At 44.0% G+C, this 21185-nt stretch overlaps 1 protein-coding gene and 1 long non-coding RNA gene across 4 annotated transcripts; one reads left to right on the forward strand and one right to left on the reverse strand.

Moving 5' to 3' along the window:
* Window positions 1-1416: 1416 nt before the first annotated feature.
* On the reverse strand, window positions 1417-13125 carry LOC122543595 (zinc finger protein 234-like). 3 transcript variants are annotated; one of them, XM_043682417.1, is made up of 2 exons: window positions 10922-13125; window positions 1417-5376 (listed from the first exon to the last, which is right to left on the reverse strand). In XM_043682417.1, exon 1 carries the CDS (start codon window positions 12389-12391, stop codon window positions 10961-10963), a length of 1431 nt encoding a protein of 476 aa, XP_043538352.1. In that variant the 5' UTR covers window positions 12392-13125; the 3' UTR covers window positions 1417-5376; window positions 10922-10960. The 3 variants fall into 3 exon arrangements, with proteins under 3 accessions (XP_043538352.1, XP_043538353.1, XP_043538354.1); XM_043682418.1 differs by lacking the exon at window positions 10922-13125 and adding an exon at window positions 5942-6084; XM_043682419.1 differs by lacking the exon at window positions 10922-13125 and adding an exon at window positions 5923-6084.
* Window positions 13126-13204: 79 nt separating this feature from the next.
* LOC122543610 lies at window positions 13205-20571 on the forward strand. The gene is made up of 3 exons (XR_006310116.1): window positions 13205-13298; window positions 14884-15040; window positions 20408-20571. It is a non-coding gene; the product is annotated as an uncharacterized LOC122543610 (long non-coding RNA).
* Window positions 20572-21185: the final 614 nt, after the last annotated feature.

Consider the following 21185-nt stretch of genomic DNA (forward strand, 5'->3'; position numbering starts at 1 on the left):
ACAGCCTCCTTTTCAATCAATTTGTGTTATATATGTGATTATTTAAAAGTGTAAGTTAATATCTGTCAATCTCCCAATGGTCATATTCTTGGTGACATATAATTTCTAGGTCAACTTGGATTGCCAAACTTGGTTTTATCTTTTCCAGTGTGCAGAAAACTTAAATCTACAGGTTCACTTCCAAACAGGAACAGATCACAGTTTTACACTAATCTTTGATCTGAAGCACATTTCCAGCATCTCTCTCATTTACAACTGGGCTTATAACATAGAACATTACAGCGCAGTACAGAACCTTTCGCCTTTGATGGTTCCACAGGTGGGTGCAACAATCTGAAGCCGATCTATCTTACGCTATTCCACTTTCATCCACATGTTTATTCAATGACCATTTAAATGCCCTTAAAGTTGGCGTGTCTACTACTGTTGCAGGCAGTGCGTTCCACACCCCTACTGCTGTCTGAGTAAAGAAACTACCTCTGACATCTGTCCTATATCTATCACCTGTCAATTTAAAGCTATGCCCCCTCGCGCTAGTCATCACCATCTGAGGGATAAAAGCTCTCACTGTGCACCCTATTTAACCCTCTGATTATCTTATATGTCTCAATTAAATCACCTCTCAACCTTCTTCTCTCTAACGAAAACAGCCTCAAGTCCCTCAGCCTTTCCTTATAAGATCTTTCCTCCATATCAGGCAACATCCTTTGGGTGGCACGGTGGCGTAGTGGTTAGCACTGCTGCCTCACAGCGCCAGAGACCCGGGTTCAATTCCCACCTCAGGCAATGGTGTGTGGAGTTTGCACATTCTCCCTGTGTCTGTGTGGGTTTCCTCCCACAATCCAAAAATGTGCAGGTTAGGTGAATTGGCTATGCTTAATTGCCCGTAGTGTTAGGTGAAGGGGTAAATGTCGAGGAATGGGTCTGGGTGGGTTGCTCTTCGGAGGGTTGGTATGGACTTGTTGGGCCGAAAGGCCTGTTTCCACACTGTAAGTAATCTAATCTAATCTAATAAAAGCTAACACACTGTATGCCTTCTTAACAGGGATCTATGCACATGGACACAGAGACCTCTCTGTTCATCTCCACAACCAAGAACCTTACCATTAACCCAGCACTCTGCATTCCTGTAACTCCTTCCAAAGTGAATCACTTCACACTTTTCCGCATTAAACTCTATTTGCCACCTCTCAACCCAGCTCTGTCCCTCTGTAACCTGAAACATCCTTCAGCACTATCCACAACTCCACGGATTTTAGTGTCTTCTGAAAATTTACTAACCCATCCTTCTACACTCTCATTCAGGCCATTTAGAAAAATGACAAACAGCAGTGACCCCAAAACAGATCCTTGCAGTTTAGAGAGTTACTGCTGTGTGTCCTGGAGGACTGAGCTATGGAAGACAGACAGTGGCTGGGATACATTTCTCACACACCACAGGACTAACTCACACCAGCGCTTTGCTGTCAATGAAAAGAAACAATAAATATTGAAGCACCATTTGTCCCCCACAGCATGATCCTGAAGGATGTGTCCAGGCTGAAGTTCTGTTGTTACCATACGATCCTCCCGCAGATTGTCTTTTCTGAGCTCCAGGTGATGTTAAACACTGAGGGGAGAAATACAATAACCGACAATGACGTTTTTGAACCAAAGCTACTTTATTTGATATTTCTCCAGAATATTCTAGTCCAATATAAGGGGCTATTAACATCATCAGAAACAAACACCAAAAGGTTAGAATATAAACATACAAAAGGTACAGCACAGATCGAGGCCATTTGGCCCATCATGTTTGTGTGGCTGAAAGACAACTATCCAGGCTGATCCCATTCTGCAGATCATAGTCCACAGCCCTGTACATTTTACATTTCATGCATATCCATGTGTGTGTTTTTTTAAAGTATGTTGAGGGTTACTGCCTCTACCACCCCATCACACAGTGAGTTATAGAGTCGTAGAGATGTACAGAGTTCCAACTTGCCACCATCTCTGGGTGAAATGATTTCTCCCCTCCCCCTCTTCCTGTGAATTACTTTAAATCTAAAGCCTCCAGGTACTGACCTCCTTGTTAATGAATAGCTCAATCCTTTCTACTCTATATGGAATCCTCATAATCTTATCGCTTCAATTAAATATCACTTCGGTCTCATTTTCCACAGAAAATAACCCCAGCCTGTCAAATCTTTCCTCTGACCTAAAATTCTTCAACCCTGGAAAAATCCTCATCAATCTCCACTGCCTGTGTCTGGTGTGATGACATCTATCCTGGAATATGGGGACCAGAACTAAGTGCAATGCTTTAGCTGTGGTCAAATGAGTGTTATCGTCCATCACAAGCATTGTGTCCCTGGCATCACAGAGAGATGAAGAAGGTATTTGGCATGCTTAGCTTCACTGGTCAGAGAACCGAGTACACGAGTTGGCATGCCACAGTACAGCTATAGAAGACATTGGTGAGGCCAAATTTGGAGTACTGCATACAATTCTGGTCACCCTGGCATGGAAAGGATGTTATTAACCTGCAAAGGGTGCAAAAGCGATTTGCTCGGATGTTAGCTAGGTTGGAAGGTTTGAATTATAAGAAGAGGTTAGATCACATGGACATATTTCGTTGAAGTATAAGAAGCTGAGGGGATGACATTACAGAGGTTTATAAAATCATGTGGGACAGAGATCAGGTGAATAGCGAAGGTCTTTTTCCCCAGTGTAGAGGAGTTCAGAACTAGAGGCTAAGAGTTGAGAGGAGAAAGATGGAACATTGTCCGGAGGGGCAACCTTTCACACAGAGGGTGGTGAGTGTATGGAATGAGCTGCCAGAGGTAGTGGTAGAGGTGGGCAGAAATACATCATTTAAAATATATCTGGACAAGTACATGGATGGGAAAGTTATAGGCAAATGGGACCAGTCCAGTTTAGTAAACCTGATCAGTACTAACAGATTCGTGCTTATAAGGTAACTCTCTTATCATGGTGCGGGCATGCGAATCTACTGAAAAAGGAACGGGAAAAAGACAGAAATTTGGAACTAAGTTAAATATGCAACCTATCACTAACTATCCTGACTTTCCCACATGGAAATTAATGTGCAGTCCATGGCACTGGGATTCTTTACCATGTGTTTACTTCTTAACTAATTCTAAATAAATTTCAGATTAAAATAAAGAAAGGTTTAATCAGCTATTCACCAATCAATTACACAGAAGTCACCTTATTTTATAGGAAGGTAACCAAAATGTTTTTCTTAATTATTATTATTGAAACACAGATTTTAATTTGCTGAGAAAGTTCAGCTATTCTCACTGTTATAATCGCTTGTAGGTTAGCTTTATCTTTATCAGCTATACTTGTTGCATTCAACACTGACTGTAATTATATAAATAAATTGACTTCAGTTTTATGATAATTAATCTAGTCTTAATTTCTTGTTGGTTAATGTAAGGACAAGAACTACCCTTACTACTCCAGCTGTGCTCTAACTAGTGTTTACTAAAGTTCCAATATTACCTCCGTGGTCTTATCTTCTGGAATGATTCAAATGCCCTACTGACCTCTGTAACTAACAGTCCAGCCACCTTCACAGATTTGTGGAGGTCACTCAGAGGAAGCACTCTCTACTCCTCAGTGCCCAGCAATTATTCAGCATTTACTTTGCCCTGTTGGCCCCCTGCCCTTTTAGATTCGTTATCTCCAGAATGAATCCCATTGGCCATGTTTCTACCTGTTTGAGTCATCCATTGACATCACGCAGTCTGCAGCTTTCTTCCTCATTAACCAACACCTGACCAACATCTGTGATAGTTACAAATTTATTCATCATGGGCTCTACATCGAAGTCTAAATCCTTGATATATACCACAAAACTGTGGAATCCCATTGGAAATCAGCAGCCAGACCAGGTTCATTTCTGGATGCAGTTAACATCAGCAATAACAGCAGTATATAATTGCTGCTCTTGCAGGTGAAGTTGCTGGTGTCTCAGGAGGTTGTGTGATTGAGCAAATCCTTTCCTGCACACGGAGCAGATGAATGGTCCCTCCCCATTGTGAATTTGTTGATGTTTCATCAGATTCTGTTTACTTTTAAACCTCTTCTCGCAGTCAGAGCATTGAAAGGGTCTCTCATCAGTGTGAACAAGTTGGTGTGTTGTGAGGTGGGATGACTGAGTAAATTTCTTGCCACACAACGAGCAGGTGTATGGTCTCTCCCCACTGTGAACTCGCTGGTGGATCACAAGGTCAGATGAGTCAACAAATTCCTGTTTGCAGTCAGCACACGAGAATGGCCTCTCCCCTGTGTGAACTCGATGGTGTCTCAGCAAGTGGGATAATCGAGTGAATCCTTTCCCACAGATAGAGCAGGAGAATGGCCTCTCTCCAGTGTGGGTGTACTGGTGTTTAAGCAAATGCTTTCTGCATTTGAATTTCTTCTCACAGTCGGGACATTCAAAAGGTCTCTCATCAGTGTGAACAAATTGATGTGTCAGAAGGTAGGATGAATTAGTGAATCCCTTCCCACAAACTGAGCAGATGAACGGTCTCTCCCCAGTTAAAGCGCGTTGGTGGTTCAGTAAATCCTTTTTACTTTTAAAGCTCTTCTCACAGTCAGAACATTTAAAAGGTCTCTCATCAGTGTGAACAAGTTGGTGTGTCAAGAGGTGGGATGACTGAGTGAACCCTTTCCCACACACTTTACAGATGAACGGTCTCTCCCCAGTGTGACTGCGTTGATGTATCAATATATCCTTTCTGCTTTTAAAACTCTTCTCACAGTCAGAACATTTAAATGGTCTCTCATCAGAGTGAACCTGCTCGTGGGTCCGGAGGGTTGATAAAGCATTAAATCCCTGCCCACACACAGAGCAGGTGAATGGCTTCTCCCCAGTGTGAACGTGCTGGTGTGTATAGAGGCTGGATGACTGAGTGAATCCTTTCCCACACACAGTGCAGCTGAATGGCCTCTCCCCAGTGTGACTGCGTTGATGGGTTTCCAACCCTGATGGGTAACTGAATCCCTTCCCACAGTCCCCACATTTCCATGGTTTCTCCATAGTGTCAGTGTCCTTAATTCACTCCAGGTTCAATGATTGACTGAAATTGATCTTGAAAGACAGAACACATTGATGGTCTCTCCCTGTTGTGGATGGTGTAATTATTTTTCATGCCAAGCAGCCGGTTAATGCTCTTCCCACCGTCCATTCACTGGAACACTCTCCTTCAGGTGTGTGTGTGTGTCTCAGATCTTTTACTGTCACACTGATGTTTAAATCTTTTCTTACAGATGATGTGTCTTCAGAGGCCAATAATATTCAGATTCTGATTAACTGAATGGCTCTGTCAGATTTTGATGTGATGCATTTTTCACCTTCTGAATACCCTGCAAAAACAGTTTAGTATGACATATTTAAGAATATGAAAGAAAGAAAAAGGCTATACAGCCTAATTACTCTGCTGTTTTCATGTTTACCCTCCCATTTCCTTAATTTCATCGCCGTCTACTGACTTATTTTTCTAATCCCTTCCCCCTCTCAGATTTATCTAGTTTACTTTTGAAGATCTCTCCGCTCTTTGTCGGCACTATTTCCTATAAATTGCACATTTTAGTCATTCACTGAGTAAAGAGATTTAATATGGAAGCATGCTCTACGTATTGACCCCGTCTAAAACATACAGCAGTTTAAAATGCTCAAGTCAGTTCACTGCACAGTGTTCTTAAAAGCCCCAATCTGTTCAATCTTTCCAAAGCCTGCATTATTGTATAAACTCCATCTGTGTCAGTAGAGAAGATGCGAACAGATATACGTTTCTCTGGGATGCAACTTGCAGATTCTCCCCTTCCCTGGAACAGAAGTTTATAAAAACCAATGTCTGTCGTTCCAGCTCACTGCCATCACTCTCTGCAAACCCAGGACCGGGAGCACACCTTTACTACCCCCACACACCCTGTTCACATAGGGATCAGCTCCGTCCAGCTGCTGGCTGCATCGCTCCCTCCACACGGGCCCCAGAATCCCGGACAGCGCTGCCCATGCGCCAGACACCGCGCCTGCGCACTGCGTTCCCTTTGATGTGGGATAGGTGACTCTCACCACCGCGGGGTCTGATGGGTAACGGCACCGCCATGAACCTTTTCAAGAATGCACGCTGTCACTTGTTCTGCTTTTACGGGTCGACACGGGGCCAGAGATTCAAATAGCAAAGCAAATAGGCAAGGTAAACAAAAATCCAACTAAATGGATCACCCTTTACCCATCAGAAACGAGGAGAAAATGATTTGATGGTGCATTACTGAAACAGCAGCGGTGGTAACGGATTTGAACTGCTGGAGTCACGTGTCTCAGTGAATCACTGCCCACACACATGCCCTTTAAACTTCGCTGTAGTGTGAATCCTGTAATCTTTCATACTCTACGTTTGTTTTAGATTTCCAGCGTTCGCAGAATTTTGCTTTAATTTGGGTCTCCTCACAAAGCTTTACTTGTCCCCAAGAGAATACAGATGTCTGTTTCTGGAGGTATCAGTTTTCTTGATAGAACATAGAACATAGAAAAATACAGAGTAGTATAGGCCCTTTGGCCCTCGATGTTGCGCCGATCCAAGCCCACCTAACCTACACTAGCCCACTATCCTCCATATGCCTATCCAATGCCCGTTTAAATGCCCATAAAGAGGAAGAGTCCACCACTGCTACTGGCAGGGCATTCCATGAACTCACAACTCGCTACCCTATCTAAACCCCTAATCATCTTGTACACCTCTATCAAGTCACGCCTAAACTTTCTTTTCTCCAATGAAAACAGCCCCAAGTGCCTCAGCCTTTCCTCATACGATCTTCCTACCATACCATGTAACATCCTGGTAAACCTCCTCTGCACCCGTTCCAGTGCCTCCACATCCTTCCTATAGTATGGCGACCAAAACTGTACACAATACTCCAGATGCGGCCGCACCAGAGTCTTATACAACTGCAACATGACCCCAGTGGACACCAAGATCCCTCTGCTCATCCACACTACCAAGTATCCGACCATTAGCCCAGTACCCCATCTTTTTGTGACTAAATGTTGTGCTTTATCACCCTACTGGCAGGTGAAATCGATCTCTGTGCCTGGATGTAGAGCCTTCTCCTATTCTTCCTGACCTGAGCAAATCCAAAGTCAGTACAGATATTGATCAATTTGAAACAAACCAGTCTTTTCAAGTAAACTGTTTCTGATTGATTCAAATGATATTTGACACAAAACCACCTACCCCACCGTGAAGAGAAAAAAATCAGTGCATGTATGATTTAACACCAGGATGGTGTGATGTCATGACTGTTACTACTCGTTTTGAAATACCACCGAAATAGTGGTATGAGTCTCATGCTTTGGAAACATTCCATTTTTAAAGGACACTCACATGACAAACTTTCTAGGTGCTACATGGTACAGAAATATTCAACATCATCTTGGAGAAAATAATCAAGATTACCAGGCAGCACGGTGGCTCAGTGGTCAGCACTGCTGTCTCCCAGTGCCAGGGACCCAGGCTTGGGTGATTGTCTGTGTGGAGTTTGCACATTCTCCCAGTGTCTGTGTGGGTTTCCTCTGGGTGCTTTGGTTTCCTCCCGCATTCCAAAGATGTGCTGGTCAGATGCATTTGCCATGCTAAATTGCCCATAGTGTTGGGTGCATTGGTCAAAGAGAAATGGGTCTGGGTGGGTTACTCTTCGGAGGGTTGGTGTGGACTTGTTGGGCCGAAAGGACTGTTTCCACACTGTAGGGAATCTAATTTGATTAAGAAAACCTGTCAGTTGTCTGAAATTGGGCCACCTTTGATTAAAAAATTGTCAGACACAATTTGCCAGGTTAGTTCAAAGTAATATTGACCAAATAAAATAAAGAAACAAATAGGGTTAATACATGCAATCAATAGAACATGACTTTTATTTGAAACTTAATTTTGGGCAGCAATATTTCTACAGGGGTGACAAAAATGGTAGGAAAATATAACTAATTGGATGTTTAAAGTTTTATCATAGAATTATTGAATCTCTACAGTGTGAAAACAGGCCATTAGGACCAAGTCCACACCGACCCACTGAAGATTAATCTTCCCAAACCCATTCCCCTATATTTACCCCTGACTAATGCACTTAACCTACACTTCCCTGAGCACTATGGGTAATTTAGTCTGGCCAATTCACCTAACCTGCAAATCTCTGGATGATGGGAGGAAACCAGAGCACCTGGAGGAATCCCATGCAGACTTGGGGAGAATGTGCAAACTCTACCCACACAGTCACCTGAGGCTGGAATTAAACCTGGGTCCCTGGTACTGTGAGGCAGCAATGCTAACCACTGAGCCACTGTGTTGCCCATGAGCCACCATGCTGCCTATCCTGAAAGGAGGTGATTTACGGTAACAGATTGAATTAAGGAAAACAGAACATCACTGAATGGAAACTGGATTAGCCCACTTTGAGTCCAGTTGAACTGAAAATACTAAATGTTTTTGATGTATGTTCTACTGAAAGAAAAGTATAGATAGGAGTAACAATTTGATGAGTTGTCATCACCCATCTGGGATAGTGGTAATACTCTAGCCCCACTACTTCTTGGATCATCTTCATATATAAAGGTTTAATCGGAGTACTCGAAGTCTCCAATTTACCCCTCTGATGGACTCAGTTTAGCAGAAAGTACTGACCATGTTTCAGTATGTGTTAAGAACTACAGCTTATAACAAGTAAATTATTTCTAATCATTGGCAACAAAACATGTATCACCAACACATAACTCTAATAGTTCAAACTCTGAAACCCCCTTGGCAATTTTATACACACACACACACACCATTGAATCAATCAACAGTGTCAGCACAACTCACAATGATTACTAGTAACTTGTTTTTCCAAAGTGAAGCAACCACTTCCACAGTCCTTGATTTAAAATGGTTTATTTTCCCTCACCTTGTTGCATAATACAAATAAAGAAAACTAAAAAGATGCAGTATATTCGTATGTTGCCTTGGATACGTTTCTACCTTTGTCTATGAACTTTTAAAGAGAACGTATATTAATAATCTGATAACTACTGAAGACATTGGGATCATGCAGGTGGGCATAAGGAGACAGACACCTTTGAGTGAGTCATTAGAAATTGCTAAGAAGGTGAAGGGAATCATTTTAAGACTAATATTTAATTGAAGAAGACATCCTTCAGTTAACCAAATGTGTTAATTAGTCACCAGTCAGAAACACATGATCAAATACGTCATGAGTGTCAATTCATGATAGTTGAAGAATTCATCAATCAGTGATTATGTTGAATGACTGGGTTATACTTCCAACTCCATCAGCTTGTTTTAAATCCCATGCTGCAGTTTCTGAGCAAAGGAATATGTGATCTGATAAGATGGTAAGCAGTGAGTCCTCCATGGCCTCGGCCAATCTTATTTAGAACTGAATGACGATACAACAAACAGAAGGTTTATATAGGACCAGATGGAAGAGATGTATTGAAGAGTCCCATCGCTTTCCTCAACAGCACATTTACAATAATACCCAAAAGTGATTTGAATCAATTTGATAATGAAAAATAAACAACTGCTGAATTATAATCTGCTCATTTCAGCTGCAGTAATTGCTGCTGAGAGATTAAATCTTCAATGATCCTGAAGGTCTGTAATGAGACAAATACTGGAAATCCCAAAGCAAGATATTGAACAGAAATAAAGGTGATGCTGTTACTGTGGTGCACATAGACTTCTGAATGCTGTTTGCTGCAGTGTCAAACTGGATAAAGTTAAAGCTCATAGAATAAAAGAAACATGAGCCACACGGGCACAGAATTTGCTGAGTGATGGGAAAGACGCAGTAATTGTTAATGAATTTTCTCTTCAACCGGAAGATTTACAGTAGCGATCTGCAAACATTGGTGCCACAATGTTTGCTTTTTCTGGCATAAACGGAAATGATTTAGACCTTGATGTGCAGGGGATAACTTTATTGTTTGCCAATGAATCAAAACCTGAAAGCAATGTAAACAGTGAGCAGGAGAGTGTAGAACTTCCAAAGTACATTGTCAAGTTGCTAGAGTGAGAGGATAACTAGTAGGTAAAGTTCAATGTGGAGAACAGTGAGGTGTTACCTTTTGGTAAAGTGCATGGAGAGACAGTTTAAAATAAAGTGCACTACTGTAAATATATCCATGAGCAGAGAGACCTGGGCACGTGTGTGCATTAGTCATTAAAAGGTTGCAGGACAGGTGGAGAGAGATGTTACCAGTATGTATGGAATCCTTGGATTTATTGATAGCGAGAGAAAGTAGAAGAACAAGGAGGTTGATGAACTTACATGGATACTAGTTTAACCTCAGCTGGAATATTAGGTATCATTTTGGATGCCACACTACAAAGAATATGAATGCATTGGAGAGAGTACAGAAGGGATTTACAGTAATTTTTCTGGGATGTAAATCTTCAGTTATGAGGCTATTTAGGAATAGTTCCCTTGGAAAGACGACTAAGAGGGCATTTGTCACAGGTTTTCAAAATCAATATTGTGTACAGATTGATAGCAAGAAACTGTTTGATTGTAAAAGGATCGTGAAACAAACGGCACAGTTTTAAAGTGTTTTGCAGAAGAGGTAAACATGAAGCAAACAAAACATTTTTTCCATAGTGTGTAGTTAAGGGTCTAGAATTGGAATAACTGCCTGGAAACATTGTCAAGACGGGTTCCACTGCATCACTTGAGAAGTAGTGAGTTGACAGTTAAAGAAATAATGCACAGATTTACAGGAAAAATGGAGGAGAATTACATTAAGTATAATCATTCAGAGAGCTAATGCAGACATAATGGGACAAATGGCTTCATTCTGCACCACAACAATTCTGTTTAATAGGACTGGAGTTTATGAACATCAGAAGAAACAGACCTTGATGAACATGGTTGTGATTAACTGCAATCACTGCAGTTACTCATGAACTCGCTGGTGGGTCAGAAGGTTGGATGACCGAGTGAATCCTTTCCCACACTCAGAGCAGGTAAAGGGTTTCTCCCCTGTGTGAACGCGCTGGTGTCTCCGCAGGTTGGATGAATGAGTGAATCTCTTCCCACACTTGGAGCAAGTGAATGGCCTCTCCCCAGTGTGAACTTGCTGGTGCATCATCAGGTGGGACGATCGAGTGAACCCCTTCCCACACTCAGAGCAGGTGAATGGCCTCTCCCCAGTGTGAATCCTCCTGTGCATACTGAGTTGAGATGATTGTTTGAAGCCAGTCCCACATTGAGAACATCTAAATGGTCTCTCATCGGTGTGAACACGTTGATGTCGCATCAGCTCCCCAGAAATTTTAAAGCACTTTCCACAGTCTGGACATTCAAAAGGTCTTTCAATCATGTGAACTTGCTGGTGTGTCAGCAAGGTGGATGACTGAGTAAATCCTTTCCCACACTCCGAGCAGGTGAATGGTCTCTCCTCAGTGTGAAATCGCTGATGTTTCAGAAGATTGGCTGTCCTAGTGAATCCCTTCCCACACTCAGAGCAGGTGAATGGCCTCTCCCCAGTGTGAATGCGTTGGTGGAGAATGAGGTCAGATGATCTCCTGAATCCAGCCCCACAGTGAGAGCACCTGAACGGCCTCTCATTGGTGTGAATACGTTGATGGAGCGTAAGCTCCTGGGAACTTTTAAAACCCTTCTCACAATTAGGGCATTTAAATGGCCTCTCATCAGTGTGAATTCGCTGGTGTCTCAGCAAGGTGGGTAAAACAATAAATCCCTTCCCACACACTGAGCAGGAGAATGGTCTCTCGCCCGTATGAATGCGCTGGTGTGCCTGAAGATGAAAGGACTGAGTGAATTTCTTCCCACACTCAGTGCAAGTGAACGGCCTCTCTCCACTGTGAGTGCGTTGGTGCACAGTGAGGGCAGAAGAATGCCTGAACCTCTTTCCACAGGAAGTGCAGCCAAACAGCTTCTCCTCAGTGTGAACTCGTTGGTGTATCTGGAGAGTGGATAACTGAGTGAAATCCTTCCCACATTTGGAGCAGGTGAATGGCTTCTCCCCAGTGTGCACTCGTTGGTGTGCCTGCAAGGTGGATAAATGAGTAAATTTCTTCCCACATGCCGAACAGGTGAATGGTTTTTCTCCATTGTGAGTACGTTGGTGCACAGTGAGAGCAGAAGAATGCCTGAACCTCTTTCCACAGGAACCGCAGCTGAACAGCTTCTCCTCAGTGTGAACCCGCTGGTGTGACCAAAGGCCAGATGACTGAGTAAATCCTTTTCCACACACAGAGCAAATAAAAGGCCTCTCTCCAGTGTGATTCCGTCGATGGTTTTCCAACAGGGATGGGTAATCAAATCCTTTACCACATTCCTCACATTTCCACGGTTTCTCCATAACACAGGTGTCCTCGTGTCTGTCTAGGTTGTGAACGGAACACGTGGAGAGTTTCTCCCGCTTTGAATAGTGTGATGCTTTTTTTAAAGCTATGGAACTGGTTAAAGCTGTTTTCACAGTTAGTGAACTGAAACACACACACACACTCAATCTGGTACGTGTGCTTCTCTTTGTGATTTTTCACTCACAATAAATGGTTGAAATGTTATAGCCAGGGCAGCACAGGCAACCACAGACAGCAAAGCCCGAATGCAGTGACAATCATGATCTTCCTCTTCGAGCACCTTGGAAAAGATGTTTACGAAACTGATCATCAAAAGCGGAGGAATCGGAATTCAAAACCAATAATTCCGATTTTGTGTGCAAACTCCATTGTTCCTCAAAAGTGTAAATCACCAATCCCACAAAACACACACCCCTGCGCCAAAATCCAAAGTCCTGGGGCATTTCCCCCCCTCCCTTCTCCACGTCAATTGTATATTCAATCCAATCTCTCTCTAGCCCACCCCTTATAATCAGCAAGATAGCTACAACATACGTCCGGCTCCACATATAATCAAGATGGTGACCATGAAAGATGATCACGTTCCGGAGAAGCAGCCTCGGGACTGGAAACGCTGGACCTGCAAGTTGTTGTTATTGGTCTTTGGGCTATTCATCGGAGCGGAGGGAGAGGCTGCAGCCCTCGGGCTCGCCTGCCTTCCCCACCCCCCTCCAACCAATCAGAACGCGGAAGGGGCTGACGCCTGATGTCACGCTGTGGGGGAGGGGCTGGGCAGGCTGAGCTCCCTGATTGGTTGCCCGGCGCCAGCACGGTGGAGAGCATGCGCATAGTCCCCTGCACCCACGGCCAAGATGGACGCCGCTGATCCGCCGAGCGCCTGTCGCCGGTCCAAACGTCGCGCCGGTAAGTTCCCAGCGCGCATTCAAATTATTCTTGAACGCGGTTACCAAATCTCCAGCGCACTTCCTCCGCGAACCTGAGGGGAAATCACACTCGCAATGATGTTGAAAAACGGAGCCCTCCGGGAAAAACTGCCCGTTCCGGCACTGCGCATGCTCCATTACGCCTGGTCGCGGCTGATTGACGGCGGCTCTGCACCAATAAGGACCGGCGGGCGGGGCCTGACGCCCGAGCTGGAGTGAGTCGTCCTCCAACCAATCGGCGTGAATGAGAGGCGGGGCTGTATCCGCCCCTGTCTCTGATTGACACAAGGTAAACTCAATGACTGCAGATGCTGGAAACCAGATTCTGGATCAGTGGTGCTGGAAGAGCACAGCATCCAAGGAGCAGCGAAATCGACGTTTCGGGCAAAAGCCGTTTGGCCGAACTGGTCCTCCCCCTTAACAATTTCTCCTTCGAATCCTCCCACTTCCTCCAGACCAAAGGGGTAGCCATGGGCACACGTATGGGCCCCAGCTATGCCTGTCTCTTTGTTGGCTACGTAGAGCAGTTGATCTTCCGTAATTACACCGGCACCACTCCCCACCCCTTCCTTCGCTACATTGATGACTCATTGATGGCTGCATTGGCGCCACCTCGTGCTCCCGCACGAGGTTATCTTATAAGAAGGGCTTTTGCCCGAAACGTCGATTTCGCTGCTCCTCGGATGCTGCCTGAACTGCTGTGCTCTTCCAGCACCACTAATCCAGAATCTGACTGACACAGTGGCTAATCTGGTTTCTCTCAAATTCCAAGAGCTTTCCCCGCCTTTTCAAATAAACAGTGACTTTGGCAGTTTTTTTTTAATCTGCTCGGACTATTCCAAAATCTTTTGGAAACTTACAAACAATGCATCCTCTGGCTGCTTGTTTTAGAATTAGCAGGAGGCTGGAAGAACACAGCAAGTCAGGCACTATCAGGAGAAGTTAACGTTTTGGGGTGTAACCCGACACACACAGAACCAAGTGGTGCCAATGATCCTCGACCCAAAGCATTGACTTCTCCTGATGCTACCTGGTTTCTAGCCTCTTGCTTGTTCACCTTGCAGGAGGTATGCGCAGTTTTATTTTGGTAAATATTTCTTTATTCCCCCAATCCCACACACACAAACACATTACTGCCTAACTGCGGTATTTTCCCCAGCACCCATGTGGTGTGTGTGTAGGTATCACCTTTTTTTTTCTTTTTCAGTGCTCTAAACTTGCGCAGTTTTATTATAATTTAGATTTAGATTACTTAGTGTGGAAACGGGCCCTTCAGCCCAACAAGTCCACACCGACCCGCCGAAGCGCAACCCACCCTTACCCCTAACCTAACACTACGGGCAATTTAGCATGGCCAATTCACCTGACCTGCACGTCTTTGGACTGTGGGAGGAAACCCACGCAGACATGGGGAGAATGTGTAAACTCCACACAGTCAGTCACCTGAGGCGGGAATTGAACCCGGGTCTCTGGCGCTGTGAGGCAGCAGTGCTAACCACTGTGCCACCGTGCTGCCCGCTGACTCCACTCTGTCAATAAATGTCTCTTTTTTTTTTCTTCTCCAGCCACCATCAAATGTTTACTTAATGTTTGATAGAATCAACAGCTACTGTCAGTGCTACTACAACATTTAGCCCTCCATCTGGCTGCCAAGATGTCTCAGGGTGGGCTGATTGATTGAATGCCTTCCCACACTCAGAACAAATGAAAGGCTTCTCTCAGGTGTGTCGATAAGCGAACGTACTTCTATTTCTTTTTTCTATCATGTGATTGGTTAAACATTTACTTGTTTTTTTATTATATTTTTTGGTTATTTGAAAAAGAGCAGTGAAGTATTAGAAATTATTTAGCACATAAATTTATGTAAAGTAATAAAATAATTAACTAGGTAGAGATGGCTCGGCTGGTGATGTGCTGTAGCTGTATGATCTGGGAGCTGGCTGATCCCATTGTGAACGGCAGTGACCAGATTTGTAGCAAGTGTTGGTTGCTGGAGGAACTCTGGCTCAGAGTTGATGATCTGAAATCTGAGCTTCAAATATTGTGGCACATCCGGCAGATGGAGAATTACCTGGGTGCTTTGTTTCAGGAGGCAGTCACACCTGATCGATTAAGTGATTCAAATTGTTCATGGTCCGGGTGTGATTGCAAGTGAGGCAGGTAGGGAAATTCTGAGTCCAGGAATGGAGGAGCCTCAACTTTTGACGTTATTCAACAGGTATGAGATACTTGCTTCCTGTGTGAATGAGGAAAAGGGCTGCGGGGTGGATGAGCCAGCTCACCATGGCACTGAAGGCCCTTCCAGAGGGAGGCTCAAAAAGACAAGTGGTAGTTATAAGAAATTCTATAATTAGGGGGATAGATAGTATCCTTTGCAAGCTGGATCGGTAGTCCCGCATAGTGTGTTGCCTGCCTGGTGCCAGGATGCAGGACATCTCTAACCGTCTTGAAAGGATATTGGAGTGGGATGGGGAGAACCCAGTTGTTGTGGTTCACAGTGGGACTAACAACATAGGCAAGGTTAGGATGGAGGACCTGTTTGGGGATTATCGAGCACTAGGAACAGAATTAAGGAATGGGTCCTCAAGGGTTATAATCTCCCGGTTACTGCCTGACCGACGTGCAAGTTGGCTTAGGGATAAGAAAATTAGAGAAGTAAACATGTGGCTAAGGGAGTGGTGTGGGAAAGAGGGGTTCCATTTCATGGAGGATTGGCATCAGTTTTGGAACCGGGGACATCTGTACCAATGGGATGGTCTCCGCCTGAACCAATCTGGGACTAGTATTCCAGTGAGAAGGATAAAAAGAGTGGTCATGAGGATTTTAAACTGGTGAGTCAGGGGAAGGGAAAGTTAAAACAACAGGAATTATAGTGGTAGATTAAAGGTAAGCAGCAGGTTAGCATGTGTGCAGGAGGGTTTAAATATAAGGCAGACTATGAAAGCAGTAAAAGGAAGGATAACTCAGCAGGTATTATTAGATATGTTGGAAATCATGAGGGTAAAAAAGCTAGCATAAAGGCACTTTACCGAAATGCTCACAGCATTTGTAACAAGGTTGATGAGCTAACAGCACAATTATCATGAATTGAATATGATTTGGTAGCTATTACGGAGACATGGTTACAGATGGTCACAACTGGGAGTTAAATATCCAGGGGTATCAGATTATTCAGATGAGCGGACAGGAAGGTAAGGGATGTGGTGTAGCTCTGATATTCAAGGACGACATGAGGGCTGAGCTGAGAAATGATACATGTTCTTTGGAGAATGTTATTGAATCCATTTTGTTGGAAATTAGAAATTCTAAGAAGAAAATGTCACTGATAGGCATAGTCTATAGGCCACCACATAATAACATCACATTTGGGGGGGCAAGAAATGAAATATCTAATGCCTGTAAAAATGGTACGGTAATTATCATGGGGGATTTTAATCTACATGTCGATTGGTCGGTCAGGGTAGCGTTAAGGAGGAGTTCATTGAGTGCAACCGTGATTGTTTTCTTGAACAGTATGTAATGAAACCAATGAGGGAGCAAGCTGTCCTAGACCTGGTCCAGTGTAATGAGACAGGAACAATTAAAGACCTCGTATTTAGTGATCGTCTTGGAAGGAGCAATCACAGTATGGTTGAATTTAGATGGAGAGTGTGAACATAAAATCCAATCCCAGGATCCTGTGCTTAAAAATGGGAAACTACAATAGATTGAGGGCGAACTTGGCTAAAGTAGACCGGAAACAAAGATTTTATGATGGCACAGTTGACGAGCAGTGGAGGACTCCCAAAGCAATTTTTCAAATTGCTCAGCAAAAGTATATTCCAATGAAAAGAAAGGACTGTAATCTGCCATGCGTGTCTAAGGAAATAAGGGAGGCTATCAAATTGGAAGAGAAGGCATACAAGGTTGTCAAAAACAACATGAAACCAGAACATTGGGAAAACTTTAAAGGTCAACAGAAAGCCACAAAAACAGCTATGAAGAAAAGTAAGATAGAACATGAGAAAAACTAGCACAGAATGTAAAGACAGATAGCAAATGTTTCTGCAAATATATAAACAAAAAAAGAATGGCTGAAGTAAACGTTCGTCCTTTAGAGGATGAGAACAGGTACTAAGTTACAGGATATGATGAAATGACCGAGGCATGTAACAGGTATTTTGTATCGGTGTTCACAGTGGAGGACACTAATAACATTGCCAGTAATTGACAAAGAGACGAAGGTAGGTGAGGACCTGGAAGCAATCATTATTACGGAAGAGGTAGTGTTGGGCAAGCTAATGGAGCTAAGGATAGACAAGTCTCCTGGCTCCTGATGGAATACATCCCAGGGTATTAAAAGAGATGGCGGGAGAAATAGCAAGTGGACTGGCAGTAATTTTCCACTTTCCGAAAGGCCTTCAACAAGATGCCGCTCATGAGACTGCTGCATAAAATAAAGATGCATGATGTTAGGGGCAAAGTATTAGCATGGATAGAGGATTGGGTGACTAACAGGGAGCAAAGAGTGGGGATAAATGAGTGCTATTCTGGTTGGCAATCAGTGATGAGTGGTGTGCTTCAGGGATCAGTGTTGGGACCACAATTATTCACAACTTATGTAGATAATTTGGAATTGGGGACCACGTGTAGTGTGTCAAAATTTGCAGATGACACTAAAAGGAGTGAAGTGTGCGGAGAACTGTAAAACTTTACAGGAGAACGTAGATACTTTGAGTGGGTCAGCAAAGTTCTGGAAGAATGGAATACGTTGTTAGTAAATGTGAAGTCACCTATTTCAGTTGGAGTAACAGGAAAAAGGATTATTACTTGAATGGTAAATAGTTGCAGTATGCTGCTATGCAGAGGGACCTGGGTATCCTTGAAGGTTGGTTTACGGGTAGAACAAGTAATTAGGAAGGCAAATGGTATCTTGTCCTTCATTGCTAAAGGAATTGACTTTAAAAGCAGGGAGGTTAAATTGCAGCTGTACAGCGTGCTGGTGAAGCCACACATAGAGTACTGTGTGCAGTTTTGGTCTCCTAACTTGAGAGAGTATGTACTGGTACTGGAAGGAGTGCAGAGGAGGTTCAATAGGTTGATTCTGGAGTTGAGGGGGTTGGCTTATGAGGACAGACTGAGTAGGCTGGGATTATGTTCATTGGAATGCAGAAAAATGAGGGGGGGAATCTTATAAAGTTGTGAAGGGAATAGATAAGACAGAAGTAGGGAGCATGTTTCCACTGGCAGGTGAAACTAGGACAAGAGGGCGTGTGGTGGAGGAAAATGTAGAGAATCATCAGGAGACGAGGAGTAGGTCTTTTATTTGTAAACAAAAAACCGTGACACTGAGAAAGCAGATTCTCGAATGCCCACGAACCTCAGGGTCTGTGTTTTTTTATATCATTGTTTCTGTTAGCTTATCAGCATGTCCAACTATATCAATCAAAGTACCTCACTCTAGCTACACAGTAAACCAGTGATGTTAGTTCCCATTATCTCTTCAGTTGTACATTCTACTTAATGTTATTCTAATGTCACGTTACATATTTTAGTGCTAACTTTTGCAGTAATGATCGTTCATTCTAGACCCTACTTAATATTTTTCTTAATGTCATGATTAGATATTTACTATCACCTCTGCTACAGTGATCTTCCATTCCAGACTAACCTGCCATCGTTAGATATTTAGCTATTCTATCTATGACAATAATCTTCTGTCTCAAGCTGACGCTATTAACTATTAATTAGATAGTTAATGTCATGTCCCAAATATTTCTGGTCCCAATCTTGTCATAATGGCACTTAACGTGGAGACTACCTCTCCTAACTGTTAGCTCATCTCGCCATAGTGACCTTTCAGCCTCAGCCTTGCTCTGCTAATTGGTGTTAGAGCATTCTAATATTCTTACCCCATTCTGCCTTCCACAGACCACAGATTGCCAGTGGCCTTCATGCTTTAACCCTGCCCAAACTCTCATGCTCTTTATTTTCCATAGGCGTATCTCCTCAAAATTAAGGGGAGCAGATTTAGGGCTGAATTGGGAAGAAACTTCTTTACTCGGGGTGGGGGGGGTTATAAATCCATGGAATTCCGTGCCCAGTGAAGTAGTTGACGCTATGTCAGTAAGCGTTTTTAAAGCTAAGGTAGATTTTTTTTTTAAAACAATAAAGGAATTGAAGGATATGGTGAGAGCATGGATGAGTCCATGAAAACATCAGCCATGATCTTAACGAATGTCGGAGTTGGCTTGAAGGGCCAGGCGGCCTCTTCCTGCTCCTAATTCTCGTGTTCTTCTGTGAACTCCCAGGTGTCTCAGCAGGCTGAAAGTCGGAGAGAATTCTTTCCACACACACACACACAGCGTTGTTCATCCAAGTGGATTAGATTAGATTACAGTGTGGAAACAGGCCCTTCGGGCCAACAAGTCCACACCGACCCGCCGAAGCGCAACCCACCCATACCCTCAGCAGGCTGAAAGTCGGAGAGAATTCTTTCCACACACACACACAGCATTGTTCATCCAAGTGGATTAGATTAGATTACAGTGTGGAAACAGGCCCTTCGGCCCAACAAGTCCACACCGACCCGCCGAAGCGCAACCCACCCATACCCCTACATTTACCCCTTACCTCACACTACAGGCAATTTAGTATGGCCAATTCACCTGACCCTGCACATCTTTGAATGGTGAGAGGAAACCGGAGCACCCGGAGGAAACCCACGCAGACACGGGGAGAACGTGCAAACTCCACACAGTCATTCGCCTGAGGCGGGAATTGAACCCGGGTCTCTGGTGCTGTGAGGCAGCAGTGCTAACCAATGTGCCACCGTGCCGCCCAGTGATTAGTGTGTGTTTGGAAGGAACTGTCAGATGAAGTAGTGGAATCTGGTGCAATGCCAACCTTTAAAAGGCATCTGAAATGATTGATTCATCGGAAAGTTTTAGAAGGATGAGGGTCAAATGTTGGCAATTGGGATAAGATTAATTTCGGATATCCTGTTCGCATGAACGAGTTGGAGCGAAGGGTCTTTTTCTGTGCTGTACATCTCCATGATTCTTTCTGTCTCCCTTGGTGGTATCTCACTGTGAACTGCTCCTGTTTTAGGTACAGATTTGGGATTGTGGCCAGGCCATTGAAAACTGGATTGCTCCCAGTTCAAACCAGTGTTACCCAAACAGATCCCTGAAGGCAGTATGGACACAGAGACTTCACCTGATGAAGGAGCAGATCTCTGAAAGTATGTAATTTCAAATAAACCTGTTGGAATATAACCTGGTGTCATGTGACTTCTGACTTTGGATATAGAGAGAGTGGGGGGGTGCTAACGAACCCCACTCCACGTTTGGCTGAGTAGGTGTCTGATCTGCAAGTGGAGTGGGGACATTATGGCCTAGTCAGGTCAAAATGATCAGGGGCCTGTCCTGTGGGTGAGAAAGGGGAACTGAGGCCTACTGTGGTCCTGGCTAAGCACAGGCCTGTCCTGAGGGTGAGAGAAGACAGGAATGCTCTTTGAGCCAAGGTTATTGCTCGAATCGCTGTATCTGTCTCTCTCTCTCTTGCTCTCTCTCTCTCTCCTCTTCCCGCGCCTCCGTTTGTCTCTCTCTCTCTATCTGTCTCTCTCTCTCACTATCTCTCTCTCTCTCTCTTGCTCTCTCTCTCTCCTCTTCCCGCGCCCCCGTTTGTCTCTCTCTCTCTCTATCTGTCTCTCTCTCTCACTATCTCTCTCTCTCTCTCTTGCTCTCTCTCTCTCCTCTTCCCGCGCCCCCGTTTGTCTCTCTCTCTCTCTATCTGTCTCTCTCTCTCACTATCTCTCTCTCTCTCTCTTGCTCTCTCTCTCTCCTCTTCCCGCGCCCCCGTTTGTCTCTCTCTCTCTCTATCTGTC

This window comes from Chiloscyllium plagiosum, chromosome 44 (genome assembly GCF_004010195.1).
Source record: "Chiloscyllium plagiosum isolate BGI_BamShark_2017 chromosome 44, ASM401019v2, whole genome shotgun sequence".
NCBI lineage: Eukaryota > Metazoa > Chordata > Chondrichthyes > Orectolobiformes > Hemiscylliidae > Chiloscyllium > Chiloscyllium plagiosum.